We start from the raw sequence: 18,493 nt of genomic DNA, 5'->3' as shown, positions 1-18,493 counted from the left end.
TCCTCTTCTCCCTAGTATGAATAGCTAAAAGTCAACAGTTAGGGTGTTGAGTCAACGTTCTGTTTTTATTTCTTTTTGTGACAACTAGCCCTGATCTCTGTCTACCTACTGGAAATGTGCAAGAAAGAAATTGAAAGAGAATGCAGACCTGTGCACGTTTCATGGAAGAAATGGAATGTGGATATAGGAGGCAGGGAGGCTTACATTCACACCCTGACTCTTACCCTTTAATGTAGTTTATCATGTTCCTTAATCTGTGAACATTTGCTTCTTTACCTATAAAGGGGGGATAACAGGCCTTACTTGAGGATTAGTAGTAGTTTATGTAGAGTGCAATACATGCAGTAGGTGCTCACTAAATCACCTTTGTGTTATTGTATTAGTTACTATAATGAGAAAAATGCACTTGGCTATGTCCATATCCTGCTTAATTTCAGTACTGGGCAATGATTCCCTCTATCCTTACCCGTAATTTTCTCTTAACAATAAGGACTTACTAGTGGGTAAAATAATTTATTATTCTAAGTAGCTTTGGGTGTTCTAAGTTCAATGAAATTGTCAGTGATGATAACCAAGGAAAGCTCATGAGCAGCATATTAAAATTTCTGAATTCTTTCATTGTACTTAAGATGGAGAGTTTAATATTTTTAAGAATAAGGGAAAAAGAAGCTAACTTTCATAAAAGGATGCAATCTTTTTAAGGATGGCAGAAATGGGTGATGTTTAAAAATTATTCTTGGAAAGAATAACCACGTATATTCCTGCTCTTACATTACAATAATATTTTATTAGGCAAGACATGCATGTATGAGTCTGTTTTTCATCCTGAAAATGCAAAATATTCAGAGATCACTACTGGTTGATATGATGGCAGAAATATTTACGGTTCTGTGCTGGCTATAAAGGTAAAATAATAACTTGAATTAAATAAGTAACATATGTAAATTTGTTTTAATAAACTGAAAAATACTGCATAAAATATAATGTATTATTATCAATCAACTAATTGTTGATATTCATAAGTGGTACCAAAGTGCCACATGGGTTGAGGTCTGTGTGGACAGATTATGCCTTAGAGGTTTGGGCAGAAGTGAAATTGGGAATAGTTTTGTTGCATTCCTGATGTCACTAATATTAAAACATCCCCAAATATGAAACCATTAAGCTTCTTAACACTTCTAAGAAAGCAGTTCATAAAATAGTAGGAGCACTTTACCTTTTACTAAATATCTGAGGCTTTAGGGGGACTAATCCTGGCCAAGCCTGAGCTCCAATTCTATGGTACTTGCCCTTTGTCAAGAGTCTCATTTTTGAAGATCAGTTTGTTCATTTGTTCTTCCCATGAAGAAAAGATAGAATTTGTTCCCTGACATTATGACCAACATTTATCTATTTATGTTGGCAGCATCCAAGAAGTTAGTTTATAGGTTCAATCTATGCTGCTAGCAGAGAATGTTATCAAGTCATTACCTGCATTTATGTAATTTCTAGTTCATTCACTGTTAATATCCTCAAATAGATATTCGACCCTTATTTTGAAAGTGGTTAAAACATTTTTACTTTCTTAACTAGAAACTAGATATAAACAACCAGATTTCAAAAATTTTAAGCATCTGTTTCTGCCGTAGATAAACAATGCTGAGACTTTGGTCTGTGGTTGCAGCCATGGTTATGGCAACGTGTCGTTGAGAATTCGTACTTTGGTATTTATTTTGGCCTATAACCTATTCATTTGTACTGTGAACTAGATCATGTGCTTCTAACTGTCAGTAAGCTGAATGCATTTCAAGTCAATTTACTAAAATAGTTACTGTTAAGTGGTATATTTGGACAGAGTTGACACCTTTGACATTTTCTACAATGGCAAAAATAACTGTATTTAAGGGAATGATTTATGAATGTTGGGTGCCTACAGGGCTTCCATTTGATTATGGTTTTTACTTTAGCTGCTGAAACTCTTTCCGCAAATTGCTGAAAGGACAGCTAATTAGTGCTGTGTGATCAGATATTTAACACGGATAAACAGCACACAGAAATGCACAGAAACATAATATCAATCTAAAACCTATGATCTTCTTGTTGCTCCTTAGCATTGTTTTTGTCTAACAAGAGGAGAATAGTTGAGATCACAGCAGAGACAGGGAAAATAAGGAAGAGAGAGTAAGATTGATAGTATAGAACTGCCTTTATGAAACACACATTATTTGGTATAAATAAGGAAAGCAACTTGCAATGATTAAAAAGTATTTTGAATCCTGAGTTGTCTTCTAGATTGCTGGCCTCTATTAAAAACTTCTTAAAATAATAGATAGCTTTAATTCTTCAAGCAAAAGAAAAATTATATCATCTCAGATTTTCCATGTTTATTATATAGATGTGATTTGACTATGGGAAAAAAAAGAGAGCAAAATCTCTTGTATTGCAAGTTTTAAATGTACCAGGCTAAGGTTTACTTAATTAGAACCTCCAGGCAATAAAGGAGCCCTTTTTAAAATTCTGTGATTCTTAATATGCTAAATAATGCAAAGCTTCGACTCTTCAAGCATGAGACACACATCTGGCAGTTTAACATTTAAATTACAGGAGGAAGAAATTCCTCACTTCAGTAGTAATTTTCTCAAAGAAAAGAATAGGAAATGTATTACAACTGCATTTAATTTCTTTTTAGATTTCCATCCTGTCTAATTGCAGACATTTTTCTAGGTTTTCTGTATTTGTATTTTTTACACATATTTTCTGTACATTTTACTCATCTTTAATTTGAGATGCTCTTCACTATTAGAGCTCTTGAAAAACTGCGCTGTATTTTACTTAGATTGTTTTGAGAAATCCATCTGATCTCTAAGAACAAAGACAGTGGTTTAGAAAATAAAGGGAAAATAAAATTTCAGAGACCCACGAAAATATTACTAACAAAAAGGCAACATTTTTCAGTTAGTTCCACTTTCAGGCTTTAGTTTTTTTCAGTATTAATGTTTTCTCTGTTTTGTCATTTTCTGGCTGTTCTTTGTGCAAAAGTTACTGTAAGCAGTATTCTTCCTTTGCATTTCTCCAAAGGACAGTGTCAGATCCTTGATTAATTTTACAAAGGTCATTTGGAAAAAACCATTAAAAATATGCCAAGTAAAAAAGATTAGCCCAACACAGGGAAAACACACTTTTATAAACATGTGCATTTATATATAGATAGGGTACTGAAACATCATACAGTTTTGACAAGTGTTTTCCTTGTGCACCTCATGTATTATTAAAAATATGACTGTTCCATTTATTTTTTCTGGGTGATCCCAGATGACACATTCCAAAGGCATCAGCAGGTTACTGTTATTTGTAAATATTTCATCTTGTTCTCAATATAAGATGAGCTGATAATTAAATTGAGTAGTGGTTCCATAAAATAAAGTGGACTTTCAAAGTAATTAACCTATATTTGTATTACTAACACATAAACGTGGGTGCTGGTTAGCCTGTGACCAATTTATGTATCCATTCCTACTTTTAATTAAAAAATAAACGACACTGCAACTTCTGGTTTTAGCTATGGCAGAGTAGCTGGTACCAGACTAGCTCTTCTTTTACAATCAGCCATTAAACTGGAGAGAACGTATGAAGCATGTTAATGTTTTCATTGTCATGGAGCATTGGCCATCAGAAAGCACAAGACTTGCTGATCCCAGAGAGAAGAGAAACTTTTGAGGAAAACCCTGGCTGTCTACCTGGCAAAAATTCTGACTCTAAAGCAGTGAAGCAAAATTCAAGCAGAGAAGGTCCCATTAAGCTGAGACAAAGTAGCTAGAATCTGCAGAGTGAGAAAGAGCAGGGAGCTGTGCAGAGAGGAGCCCAGAAATCAGGACAGGGACCACGCCCCAGCCGTGAGTCCTTAGCTGAGGGTAATGCTGTACATGGCCACAGGGAGAACAACGGAGGTTTGCTAAGTGACGACTATGGACCTGAGAGAAGAACAGCGATAACTAGAGTTGGAACAGAGGCAGCATTCAAGTCAGGAGAGTCATGTTAATACCTCATTTTCAATTTGACAGCAAACTGAGATGCCAAAAGTCTGCATATTAGGAATAAAGACCATGCTCTAGAGAGGCTTATTTTAAGCCTAAAACAAAGCTCTGACAGTAATGGTAGAAGAGTTAGAGACCTGAAGTTGAGTTCTGGTAAGTTAGAGTGGCTTGGAAACTCCTAGTTTTTCACAGAAATGCTAAAACAAAATGTAAATTTACGGACTTCCCTGGTGGCGCAGTGGTTAAGAATCTGCCTGCCAATACAGGGGACGCAGGTTCGAGCCCTAGTTCGGGAGGATCCCACATGCCGCGGAGCAACTAAGCCTGTGCACCACAACTACTGAGCCTGCACTCTAGAGCCCACGAGCCACAACAGCTGAAGCCTGTGAACCACAACTACCAAGCCTGTGCTCTAGCGTCTATGCGCCACAACTACTGAAGCCCACACACCCTAGAGCCCGCGTGCCCCAACTACTGAAGCCCACATGCCTAGAGCCCATGCTCCACAACAAGAGAAGCCACTGCAATGAGAAGCCTGAGCACCTCAACGACGAGCAGCCCCCGCTCAAAGCAACTGGAGAAAGCCTGCACACAACGACGAAGACCCAACGCAGCAAAAAAAGAAAAAAAAAGAAAGAAAAAATGTAAATTTAAGCCTACGCAAGTTTAATAAAATTAGCCAGTAATTGAACTGTGTACTAGGAAAAAAATATGAACATCTTTCCAAGGAAGATAACAGAATCCAGAGTCTCCTACAGTTCTACAGTATCCATTATATAATCTATAATTATTAGACATGCAAAGAAACAGGAGAATATAAACCTTAGACAGGGAAAATAGTGAATAAAAATAACTGTAAGATGATTCAGATATTAAATTTAGCAGGAAAAACCATTAAAACATCCATTATAAACACGTTCATAATTTTTTAAAAAGCACTTTCAAATGATTCAAGGATAGTATGGTTTTAATGAATGAATAGTCAGGTCATCTCAGCAGAGATATGGACACTATAAAATTGTAACCAAATGGAAGTTTCAGAACTGAAGAATCCAAGAATTAAAAGAAATTAACGAATTTGAAATACAGAAAAGAAAAAGCTGGGAGAAAAATGAAGAGAGACTCAGAGAGCCCCATGGGGCTATATCACATAGTTTTACATACATACAATGGGAATCTTAGGTAAGAAAAGAGGGTCATAAAATGGAAGAAAATATGTATTAAAAAAGTGATGATTGGAAATCCCCCAAATTTGATGGAATATATTGACTCATAGATTGAATACTCTCAGTGAACCCCAAAAGAATAAATACAAGGGAAGCTACATTTAAAAATATCATAATGAAACTGCTGAACACAGTTAAACAAAGTTAAAGCAAAAATCTTGAAAGTAGACAGAAGGAAAAAAACCCATATTACAAAAAGGGGAACAGTGATCTGAGAAATGATGGACATTATCATCTGAAACAATGGAGACCCGAAGTCAATGTAATGACATATGTAAAATGCTAAACAATGTCAATTCAGAAATCTGTATCCAGCAAAAAATCCTTCATGAATTGAGGTTGATATAAAGACATTTTCAGATGAAGCAAAGGTAAAAGAATTTTTCTTCAGCGACCAGCACTATAAAAAACTTAGAGAATGTTCATGAGGCTGGCTGGGTCATCTTTAGGAAGGAAAAGTTTTCCAAAGCATGCAGACAGGGAGACCATGTCCTCAACATTTTACACGCTGGAAAGCTCATTTAAAAACATACACAAAGGCAATTCCAAAGGGCTGAGGATGGCAGCCTTTAATCCCTAGAGGGAGAGAAGAGGACAGGCAGCAAGGCTGTGACTGCTCATGGTATATGATGCATGTGTACTTTTTAAAAAAAGATTTTGGGTCAACCTCTTGGTAAGAGCTGTGGCTCTGTTAAGGTACTCCAATCTCTAGCAGCTTCTGGGCCAGGGTATTTGTCACAAGATGCTGGGGATAGGCCTTAGCACACGGGCTCATTGAAGTGAGAGGTCAAGCCAATGGATTGACAGTCGTAAAGGTAAAGATATACCTGCTTATGTACTATCTTTCTTTGTTTATAATTTAAGAAACATTTGTTGAGGAGGCATTCCATTTCAGGCACTGTGCTGGACATAATAGGAGAAAGATGAGCAAAACACATTATCTGCAAGGGATGTTTGATCTAGAGCAGTAGTTCTCAACTGGGGATGTTTTGCTCCCCAAAGGACATTTGGCAATGTCTGGAGACATTTTTAATTGTCTCCAACTAGGGGAGGGCTGGGGAGGTAAAGGGTGCCTTTGGCATCTAGTAGGTAGAGGCCAGAGTTGCTGCTAAACATCCTACAAAACACTGGACAGCCCCCAAACAAAGAGTTAACCAATCTAAAATGTCGCTCGTGCTGAAGTTGAGAAACCCTGATATAAAACAAGTCTTGCAAAAGATGATAAAGGTAGCTCAGGTGAGAAGTGTTGGGTACACACAGATAACAGAACTGTCTAGTCTCAAGGTTTTATAATGGAATACTGGTGTGAGGCACAGAGAAATTTCTTTGAAAACTTGATCACAGAAACATAGCTGAGGATAAAGAATCCTACCCGGAAAGCAGATCAGACACAGCTGCTGCTTGTAAATTACATCCCCGTGGTGTGGCCAATGGTAAAGTTCTACTTGAAGTTCATGCATTGACTGAATTAAAACTGGGAGCATAGAACAACTCAGAGCCTCCAGAGAATTCCTTCTTTTACCCCCATTTGTCAGGCTTTATATAAACTCTTAGATTTCAGCAGTGTAAGCTTACATATCCTCTGAAGTACAAATCTATAATATTTTTTTCCACCTTTTGTTTTTAACCCTAGGAAGCATTTCTAATAAAATTGGTCCCTGCCCTATGGACCGTGATCTCAGTCTCTCAAAAGAAGACCATGAATTACACAATAAGGTAAGATGAAGGCTATAGAAGTTGGTTTTGACCATGAAAACGACGGTCCTGATTATTAACTATGATTTCCTAAAATATATTTCCAGGTAGAAAGTAATTTGGTCATCAAAGCAGGTTTTGAAGTGCAGGGCATAGTAAAGCAGCTAACGTTTGTGAAATCAGTAATGCTAATAATTTTTTATTACATCCGAATCAGACTTCTTTAAGCAGTTGAAGACTTTAGTTAAATTAACCAGTCTACGAGACTCTTTCCATCTTGGGCAGGGTGATTAGAAAATGTGCTGATTGTACTGTATTTATTTGGCATGATCCTGGCTGCCATGAAATCAATCCAGAAACTATCCTGATGAATTTATATAAATTACATAGCCTGGGTTTCCAAACGTTGGTTAAATTAATTTTACTGGTGTTACTGGATTCCGTTTTTTGATATTTAACCATTTCCAAAATCTTTATCTATATAGACCAAATGACTTCGAGTTTTAAGTATTCAGAAAATTTAGCCTGGCTAGAAAATCAAAGTAAAAGGATTTCTCTCCAACCCTGCCCTTTCTCATACAAATTATCTGAATTATTATCTTTATACTCCAGTATGCTGACTAAATTAATACAGGTCTATAGAGCCAACTTTCATGCCATTCTCTAAAGACTGATTTTAAAGTAAACCTTGTTTCCACCTCTAAATAGTGGACAACCATCTAATCAAATAAATGTTGTTTTTTTTTTTTAAAGTACACTTTTTTTTTTTAGGAAGATGTTGGGGCTAGGAGTTTATTAATTAATTTTATTTATTTTTGCTGTGTTGGGTCTTCGTTTCTGTGCGAGGGCTTTCTCTAGTTGTGGCAAGCGGGGGCCACTCTTCATCACAGGGCGCGGGCCTCTCACTATCTCGGCCTCTCTTGTTGTGGAGCACAGGCTCCAGATGCACAGGCTCAGTAGTTGTGGCTCACGGGCCTAGTTGCTCCGCGGCATGTGGGATCCTCCCAGACCAGGGCTCGAACCCGTGTCCCCTGCATTAGCAGGCAGACTCTCAACCACTGCACCACCCCAAATAAATGGGTTTTTAATGTCTAGATGACTACTTAACAGCGTTTACAATTACAGTTGTTTTTGTATTGCAGAAGAAGAAAGTTTAGAAATCAAAAGTTTAGTGAAATGTGTAACAGTGAACGATAACATTCACTGAGTGCTAGGAAATTACTAGAGGCCAGAAAATGTTCTCAGGTCCTTCACATCAAATGACTGTCTTATTCTCACAACAAACTAATGGAATAGATACTGCTATTGACATATTTTCTATATTTAGCAGGTGAGAAAAATAAGGCATGAGAGATGGAGCAACTTAGCCAAAAAAAAAAACATTGTTGACAAGTGTATAGCTGGGCTTTGAACCAGTCTGTTTCTAGAATCCATATTTGTATCCATCATGAAATAATACTTCAAAAAGTTGTTTATTTCTTTGTCCTTTCAGCCAGGTGTATGTTTTCTACTTCTTGGGTCTTATAACCTTAATTTAAAGAATAGGCTATGGAAACCAAGGACAATTTGCTACAAAGGAAAAAAACTTACATCCTTTATACATCTTATGTATTAGGCACTTTTATGTATATTTTTTTGGAGGCTAAAGGAAGGATACATCTGTGAGATTTCTAGGATATTGTGGACCTAATATTAGCATTTTAAATATTTTTGTAAAATTTTCATGTCATTTGTTGATCATAAATTTTGAGATTAGAAGAAAGACTGAATTAAGTAAGATGAGAAAGAATGCAATCACTCAGAAAACGTAAAATTCTTCCCTATGTTTTCTGAGTTCACCGTTCAATTCAGGAGTTCTCTTTTTCATTTTATTTTTAATGTTATACTCCCCAAATTGCTAGTCGATTGTTTGGAGGAGTAAGCTCTTCCCTGAGGGTCAGGCACTTTGAGAAGGTGTCTTAACTCTGAACTGCTTTAGGAAGCAGCTTTGTGCCTGCTGGTAATACGTCTTTGTAACATCAGTGCTGTGGGAAGACAGAGCCAGAAATACACCCAAGTTGCAAGTACAAGGGAGGTTATACCATCTACTAAATCTAAATCTGAGACTCTCTATGCCAATTTAAGTGTGTTCTTTTTTTCCCCTCATCTTCTCATAGTAATAGGAATTAATTTGAATCTTCAACTGCTATTAAAGACTCTAACCCAGGCAATTGATAGGGTGGCTGTGGGGAAACTGAGGTTAATATTGAACTCCACACGTGAGGCATTCATTTTTCAAATAACACGGAGCCAGAAAACAATCAAAATGTGTGGTCCAAAGTGGTCAGAGATGTTAGTTGTCATCCAGAGGGCGGAAACAGAAACCCAAGGGGTTAGTTACCCGAGAGGTCTCTCTGGGTAAATCCTGAGCTACCAAGCCAGGAAGGAGCACCTTGCTTCTCCCTGGATACTGCTGATAGAAAGCCTGTCCTGAAAAATTCTCTGGAACACACATCAGAAATGAATTAAAGAAAGAGGAAATAGTGTTCTTGCTGGATGGTCTCAGGATTTAGGCTGGATTTGATTTGGAGCTATGGGTTTTTATTTTTTAGATGATAATAACAACACTGATGGAACTGAACATGATGTCATATTTATTTGCTTTGTTACTTCAGATGCACCTGGTGTTTGTTGTTGTTATCGATGACTTGCAGTTCTGTGATCCTATTAACACAAGCCTCTTAGCACCGTTCGTCCACCCCAAACTGTCCTCCCCTGCCTTCTTAAAAAATGGTGCTGTTCACTTCTGATCTTCCCAGGGCAGTTCAAAAGCATTCATAATCCTCAGGATTCAGCTCTTTATTCACTATTTCCTCTTTCTAAGGCTCTCTCTTTTGATGAAACAATCCCCTTGCTCTTCATCTGGCCAGATGGGCAGATGAATAGTGCTCCCCAGAGCTCTGCACAAAGACCCTGTAAAGAGTTTGGGGAAAAAATGCTGCTGCTAAGTGGAGCCTAATTGTGCCAGAGCCGCAGTGCTTTTCCACTGCACTGGTGCCACTGACCTGTGAACTGCAAACTCTCTTTCTCTGCACAAAGACTTACCTTCTCATCGGTCCCATCATCATCACCCTTCTTCATTAAGCAAATGGTCCATGGAAGGAATTATTGCTAAGGGGTAACAACCTCTAAACGACAAGGTAGGAACCCTGGGCTTTGCTTTCTATCATATAACACAATTAAATGGGTCTTTCATTTCATGAGCTGGGCAACTTTTTTTTTTTTTAAGCAATTTATTTTTGGCTGCATTGGGTCTTCGTTGCTGCATGTGGGCTTTCTCTGTTTGCGGCGAGCAGGAGCAACTTTGAGACTTAATATCTTGTCTTATACCTTAATATTATCTTAATATCTTAATATTAATAAATTAATATCTTAAGTCTTCCTATAGTATTTTCTACTAGGCAGCTTCTTAGAAATGCTGTAATAAATGCACAATAAAGGATGTTAAATGTTCCCTTGATCACCCACGCTATATATTGCACTGTACCAGATGCTACTTATATCCTTAATGTCCTAAAGCATGTTAAGTTCTATCCTTTCCATCCCCAGAAAGAATTTTATAGCTATTATATCACTTTGTCTTCATAAAAAATCCTGCGATCTATGCAAGACAAATATTATCTCCATTTTTCAGATTAAAAAACTCAAATTCATGGACTTTAAATAATTTAAGTTTCCAAAGTAGCGAGAAGACTCGAATGAGAGTCTTCTGACCGTCACTTGTTGGCCCTGTTGACTGCAACACAATACACTTTAGTTTCTGAAAATTCTATAAAACACTTCTTGGCTCTCATTTTGTGTTGTGTTTGAAAGAGTGCATGTGTATTGCTTCCTCATTGATGCTGTATTTGAATGGCCATCCTCACAGACCACATTTTTAGCTCGTGAACTTGAAAATCGTATTCTGAATTCTAGCAATTTATATTTACATATTTGCTAGTGGTTTCTGCGATCGGTCAGACTCTGAGTAGCCATACAGATGATATGTGAAATGCGCCATTCCAGAACAAATTTGCACCACCAATTTCTCCTTTAAAGTATAGATATTCATCTTTCTAAAGACAATGCTGTTGGAAGACTTCATTATTATTATTTTTTAATAACGATGTTCTTTGGCTTCAGGGACTTAAAGTTGTCATGGACCAGAGGATTTATTTTCTGTCTTTAAATGTTGATGATATCCTATTTAATGTATTAGTTGTTGGGCACAGATTCAAGATAAGAATTTGTGCTTGGTGGATCAGATTGTTGAGTGTATTCATGTGAACATTCATTCAGGCTCACACACTCCGGTACTGACTCACCTGGGAATTTTGCTGTACATATTTATATCTTTTTGGGTTTAAAACTCTTATTTTCTTTGGGTTTTTGTTCCTCTTTGGGTTCATTTCTTTGGAGATGAACAAGTGTCTGTGACTTTATGTCTTCCAAAACACCCATTTGAAGGAATTTTTAGCACGTTAAGTTAAACATTCTTTAAAGGAAATCCAAAGGTTCAGAAAACTTTTGTTATTTTTAGAGTTAACAGGTGTTTTTCTTTGTGACTTAGCAACTTGAGGTAGTCCATTGTCCTTGTAATATAAATACTTAATGAAGTGACTTCTAATAACTAATTCTTGAGTATTTACTATGTGCTTATTACCGTGTTAGGAGCTGTGAAAGATACATGGAAATATATACTACATACCATTTTTACCATGAATTTAGTTGAACAATCAAGATAGACATTAACCGATTAACCAAATAGAAAGCAGTTTAATATACTATATCATAGAACACGTATTTTTTAACAAATCAGGAAGTTTGGTGGGTAAACCACATCCTTGGTATAATTCTTGATAGCCATTTCAACTTTCTATTTAGTAAGACTGAATAAAGTATGTAAACATCTCATAAATAAAAATGCCATCTAATTTAAAGGTTAAATACCTACAAAAGCATGTTTTTAGCAATCAGGTAAGGTGTGCAAATCAAATACGTTTGTTTAGTTGGGACAATTCAGAGCTCTCATATATTTTAAAGAATTTTGACACACTTTAACTTACTCAGGAATGGAGTAATTAAAAATACCAACAGTAAATAATCTGATTAAAAGTACCTTTATTGGCACAGGAGCTATAGAGTCTGAGAAAGATAAAAAAGACCACAACCAAAGGTACCTTCAGTTGATGGCTCTCATAAATGAATTTTGTTCTTAAGGTGATCAAATCAATCAATTTTATAATAAAAGAAATGAACCTTGTAGAGATTTGATGACGCATCTATTACACCTGAGTTTCACTCCAGGGTTTTCCTGGTTACTATGACCTGTGCATCCCAAAAGCATTCTGCAATTGCAAAATATTTCAGCTACAGACTTGTGCTAAAACTTGTATGAATTGATATCAAGGAATTTCAAGTAACGAGCCTCTTATAAATTATGATCAAAAACACTTGAGAAGGGCCTAAAGAAAAGGAAAGAACATTAGCACAACTATCTTATAAGTGCCAGTCATGTCTAACTTCTTCTGTATCTAGTGGTTTACAAATGCCTTTTTGTCAGCAGTATTTTGTAATTAAATTGTATGGGAGACTTCAATATATAAACAGATAAAAGTTTAACTGTTTTGGTGGAAGAAGGAAGAGTCTGTCTAGGTTAGATGCTCCCTCTCTCCCCACTCCTCTCCAAAGCCGGGCTCTTCAGAATCCTTGGTTGAATTATAGGGTTTAGTTTCTCCAATGAGGCAATCTGTTTTCTGGAACCATCATCCTGGGTCACATGATTTTCTCAAGTTCTCATAAATCAGCTCCACAGACATTGTATGGTCCTGAGTTTAAATTGATGTTATTGAGACTGTGGAACTCAGGAGTTTTTGGAACCAATGCTAACATGAAGCGGCCTGCTAAAACAAAGTAGAGGTAGGGTGGAAAGGAATCCTGGTGGCCTTTGATTCCTTTGCTCCCCTAGTCCAGAAATCCAGCTGACTCCTTGCCTTCGCAGTAGCCTGGCTGGTCAAACTTTTCTCCAAATTCCTTTCTGCTAAAAGCTAGTTCAAGCTGCATCTTCTTTACTTGCAGTAGTCTGTATTTAATACGAAAACTATAACCATGGTTATGATGTTGTTGTTTTCATTCTAACAACATTTATAGAATCTGTTCCATGTGAGATAATACGAAAATGAACATGTCACAGTCTGCCAATATAGACATGAAAATTTAGTAAGAGAATCTGGAATATAAAGCCATAATTTCAATGCAAAATCATGGCTAACTATGTTTCTGTATGACCAATGATTCCATAAGTCATTCTGGGAAAATTGTCACTGAAGCCAGGTAAACGTTCTATCTGCTCCCTGCTAAAATACTTTTTCTCCCCATTTATTTAATTTCATTTCATTCTGTGAAGGAAAAATCAACTGCTTGGAAAACTGGAGAAATTGAAGATTATTCTCAGGATACATCTTATTTGGAGGAACTGGAGAAACACAGATTTTCAGTTTGGTGAGTAACTATATCCTGTCTTTCTATTTAAAAATTTAAATCCATTAAATTCAACAAGTCTTCACTCATTCTATTCTTTTATTAGTCATTTATTCAACAAATATTGATCGCATGCTTATTACAAGCTATGTGATATGTGCCCTGATTTGGGAAAGCTCATAGTCCAATGAAATATATGTATGCTTAAACATCAGAGTAATATGATAACACTTTAAAAAAGAAAAAAAAAGAATGCACACATAAACACCTGGAGAACACGATGGCTTGAATTCGCTTGAGAATGGTGAAGGATTTTTCAGAAAAAGTTTGAGCCAGATCTTGGGGAGAAGACTACAGTGGAGAAATACTGACAATTTGATGTGGGCAGTGTCCAGAGATGGAGTTGGGAGGATGGCTGGGGCTGATACACATTCCAAACCTTAGTTCACTTAAGATCTAAGCAGATCATAGTTACTGCTCTCTCTTCCTGGCGATGTGTATACAGATATATCTGTCTATGCAAGCATACATATAACAGACATGAAAAAATACATAGAAAAGTGAGCAGTGGAGCTTCTCAGAGGTAACGATTACAGGATTTTTGGTGGGATTCATCAAGGATGAGGGAAGGAACCACAGTAAGTGGCTGTGTGACACGTGGAGTAACCTAGGACACAGGAAGAAATGGAGTAGCCTGTCAAAGTCGTCTCCTCCAAACCACGGCCTCTCTGCTCTTCAAGATCCATGCTCTGAATGGTTTTCCCCCTGGGAATTTATCTGCCTTATGATTTGGTTCCTGAAGATTTTTCTCTTACTCTTCCATCCTGGAACTATCATCAGGAGGAATGGTAGCAGCTCAAATTTCCTTTATCCAGAGTCACATTTTTATAAGTCCTACTGGTTTTCACTTAAATGCAAAAGTCTCAATAATTTCACCAGTGCTTTCCTGAAGCAGCTGCAGTACGGTCTTCAGGTTAACCAATGAGTTGTTCTCTTGATCAAGAGATGCGGGCTTGTGCTTAAGAAACAGGGAGATGTGCATTTCTCTAATGATTAATGATGATGAGCATTCTTTCATGTGTTTGTTGTTAGTCTGTATATCTTCTTTGGAGAAATGTCTGTTAAGGTCTTCTGCCCATTTTTGGATTGGGTTGTTTGTTTTTTTGTTATTGAGCTGCATGAGCTGCTTATAAATTTTGGAGATTAATCCTTTGTCAGTTGCTTCATTTGAAATTATTTTCTCCCATTCTGAGGGTTGTCTTTTGGTCTTGTTTATGGTTTCCTTTGCTGTGCAAAAGCTTTGAAGTTTCATTAGGTCCCATTTGTTTATTTTTGGTTTTATTTCCATTACTCTAGGAGGTGGGACAAAAAGGATCTTGCTGTGATTTATGTCATAGAGTGTTCTGCCTATGTTTTCCTCTAAGAGTTTGATAGTTTCTGGCCTTACATTTAGGTCTTTAATCCACTTTGAGCTTATTTTTGTGTATGGTGTTAGGGAGTGATCTAATCTCACACTTTTACATGTACCTGTCCAGTTTTCCCAGCACTACTTACTGAAGAGGCTGTCCTTTCTCCACTGTACATTCCTGCCTCGTTTATCAAAGATAAGGTGACCATATGTGTGTGGGTTTATCTCTGGGCTTTCTATCCTGTTCCATTGTGGATAAAGAAGATGTGGCACATATATACAATGGACTATTACTCGGCCATAAAGGGAAATGAAGTTGAGCTATTTGCAATGAGGTGGATAGACCTAGAGTCTGTCATACAGAGTGAAGTAAGTCAGAAAGAGAAAGACAAATACTGTATGCTAACACATATATATGGAATTTAAGAAAAAAAAATGTCATGAAGAACCTAGGGGTAAGACAGGAATAAAGACAGAGACCTACTAGAGAATGGACTTGAGAATATGGGGAGGGGGAAGGGTAAGCTGTGACAAAGCATGAGAGAGGCATGGACATATATACACTACCAAGCGTGGGGTGGATGGCTGGTGGGAAGCAGCCGCATAGCACAGGGAGATCAGCTTGGTGCTTTGTGACCGCCTGGAGGGGTGGGATAGGGAGGGTGGGAGGGAGGGAGATGCAGGAGGGAAGAGATATGGGAACGCATGTATAGGTATAACTGATTCACTTTGTTATAAAGCAGAAACTAACACACCACGTAAAGCAATTATACTCCAATAAAGATGTAAAAAAAAAAAAGAAACAGGGAGATGCAAGAGAGAAGAGAAATGGGAATATACGTATATGTATAGCTGATTCACTTTGTTATACGGCAGAAACTAACACACACCATTGTAAAGCAATTATACTCCAATAAAGATGTTAAAAAAAAAAAAAAAGAAATGTCAGGCAGGAAGGGAAGTCAAAAAGCCCAGGAAACAAGAAATATGCATGCCTCTTCTAGGAAAAAAAAAAGTAGATAAGAAATGCAACTTCCAAATAATAAAAAGACAAGCTCCCCGTCCTTAAGAAACTCTTGTTCGTGATGGTCTCTATGGGGAGGGTGACAAGTACATTAATTCAGTAAAATAGCTGCCAGAGCAGAGGTACCAAGTGCTCAGTATGGTGTGCAGACAGGAGAGCTGGAGCTTCTGTTGAACCACGTGCAAAATTCTCAGTCCCTGTCTGAAGCTCTCAGGCTCCCAGCTCCCGCATTTGTCCCTGTTGCCTCTCCACGCTTTCTCTGATGACTCAGCTCTCTGTTGGGATGACTTTTCAGAGTCCAGTGTATGCAACTTCACAATGTCACTCTTACTTTACACATAAAGTATAAAAGCTTCAGAGCTTCCAAGGATCTCAGAGCTTCAGTTTCCAATAGATCTTTTTTTTTTTTTTTTTTTTTTTGCGGTACGCCGGCCTCTCACTGTTGTGGCCTCTCCCGTTGCGGAGCACAGGCTCCGGACGCGCAGGCTCAGCGGCCATGGCTCACGGGCCCAGCCGCTCTGCGGCATGTGGGATCTTCCCGGACTGGGGCATGAACCCGTGTCCCCTGCATCGGCAGGTGGACTCTCAACCACTACGCCACCAGGGAAGCCCCTCCAATAGATCTTTTAAGAAGCAACTCTCAGGCGTTGCTCCTTTAGTAGGTAAACTCATTGTCTAAGCCGTGATGAGGGACTGGCAAGTATAACCACCAAGACAAATTCTGCCCTCTATCTGTTTTTGTAAATAAAGTTTAATTGGAACTCAGACACACCCCTATGGTTACATATTATCTTCGTTTTTCTCTATAATGGCAGAATTGAATAGTTGGGGCAAGGACAGTACAGTCCACAAAGTTTAGAATATTTACTTCCTAGCTCTTTACCAAAAAAGTTTGTTCACCCTTCCTCTATCCTGACCTCAGTGTTTCTCTGTTGTTCTCTTGTGATTAGGCAGGACACAGCACGGGAAGCTCGTCTCTGTTCCGTGTCTGAGGCTTTAGCTGAGGCAGCTCCAAAACCTGGCGTCTGGCTTGGATTCCTTAATTGAGGCTGTACGTCTGAAACCTCACTTCCTGCTCTCAACTGAGCTTCTCATTTTTCCACTTCTCTCCCTTGATGCTTGGACTTCCTCTCAGCTTATTGCCTGGGTTCCAAGTGGCATCTTTCCAAGCAGAGAAGGTGGCAACTGCAGATCTCTTAAGGTCAAGCCTTCAAAGTTACACAGTGACTCCCACTGTATTCTGTTGGTCAAAACACATCACAGGGGCTTTCCTGGTGGCGCAGTGGTTGAGAGTCCGCCTGCCGATGCAGGGGACACGTGCCCCGGTCCGGGAAGATCCCACATGCCGCAGAGCGGCTGGGCCCGTGAGCCATGGCCACTGAGCCTGCGCGTCCGGAGCCTGTGCTCCGCAACAGGAGAGGCCACAGCGGTAAGAGGCCCGCGTACCGCAAAAAACAAAACAAAACAAAACAAAAAAAACAATACATCACAGGGCCAGACGGGCAGAATAGACTACATCTCCTGATGCAAAATTGGGAAAGTGACATTGCAAAAGAACAAGCTGGGATGGGAGATATTGCGTGGCCATGTTTGGAAACAGCCTATCACATTCTGCTTCATTCATTTCTGTGTGCACAAGCAAATAAAAAGCAATGAAAGAGTGTAGGTTTTGTGGATAGACCTGGGCATGAATTCCCTTTTTGCTGCTGCCATGTAACATTGAATCAGTTAAACTCTCTGAGACTGTTTTCTCCGTATCAAATTGGAATAATAATAGCTATATGGTGGGACTTCATGTTTATTGTGAAAACTGAGAGATAATATATATAAGACACCCTGTATAGTCACTGGAACATTTAGTTTTTTAATAAAGGCAACTAATAGTAACATTAATAATAATAAATTTTGAAGAAAATGTCTTTTCCAAAGGTTAAAATGGAGGGCATTTGTCACCTGAGGATGACACATCTGCTTTCCTTTCTGTTCTTCAAACACACCACGGTCTTTAACACATCAGAACCTTTGTACTTGATGCCTCCTTCATCTGGAATGTTCTCTCAGTTCTTAGTAGGATGGAAGGCAGTACATACTGCAGGTCTCAGCTTAGATTTTCCCTCCTAGAGAAGCCTTTCCTGACAATCCTATATAAGGTAGTACCTGCCCCTCTCTGGTTATTTACTTTCTCATCACCTTGTTTGTCTCCTTTAAAGTACTTACCACAATATAAGTTAATCTTTTATATTTATATTTATTCCACTTATTTGCATGTTTCTGCTTCCTCTCACTAAGAAGAAGCTGTAGGCAGGCAGAAACCCTTCTTGTCTGGTCGCTCCTGGGTCTCCGGCCCTAGTTCTAAAATACCTAGTTTATAATAGTCAACCAGTAAATATTTATTGGGTGAATGAATAAAAGGACAAGTGAGTGGTCACTCAGCTTGTCTCTCTCCCAACCTCCTTGGTTGTCCTACCTGTTTGTTTACTCCCAGTCTCTCCCTTCTCTTGAAATTGCTATCATTAAAAACAAAAAGTAACATGGGATAATTAACCACTCTAAACGTTTCTTTTTAAACCAGGGTTGAGGATATGGGGGCTGCTGAGACCTCTATAAACCTGTGTTTCAAATGGTCTGA

At 38.2% G+C, this 18,493-nt stretch overlaps 1 protein-coding gene across 1 annotated transcript in view; it reads left to right on the top strand.

The window, feature by feature from the left end:
• LOC309829089 (uncharacterized protein) overlaps positions 1-18,493 on the top strand; it is a gene marked incomplete at both ends in the record, with an annotated part of 261,042 nt that overhangs the window by 107,244 nt on the left and 135,305 nt on the right. Inside the window, 4 exons of the mRNA XM_082664789.1 lie at positions 6,873-6,955; positions 7,042-7,116; positions 9,589-9,706; positions 13,396-13,453. Of these exons, the coding sequence (XP_082520915.1) occupies positions 6,873-6,955; positions 7,042-7,116; positions 9,589-9,706; positions 13,396-13,453 (334 nt within the window). The remainder of the gene's footprint in view (positions 1-6,872; positions 6,956-7,041; positions 7,117-9,588; positions 9,707-13,395; positions 13,454-18,493) is intronic.

This window comes from Grampus griseus (genome assembly GCF_964374135.1).
Source record: "Grampus griseus genome assembly, chromosome: 10".
In the NCBI taxonomy this organism is placed as follows: Eukaryota; Metazoa; Chordata; class Mammalia; order Artiodactyla; family Delphinidae; genus Grampus; species Grampus griseus.
The sequence above is the reverse complement of the archived record's forward strand: the minus strand, read 5'-3'. Positions and strand labels throughout refer to the sequence as shown.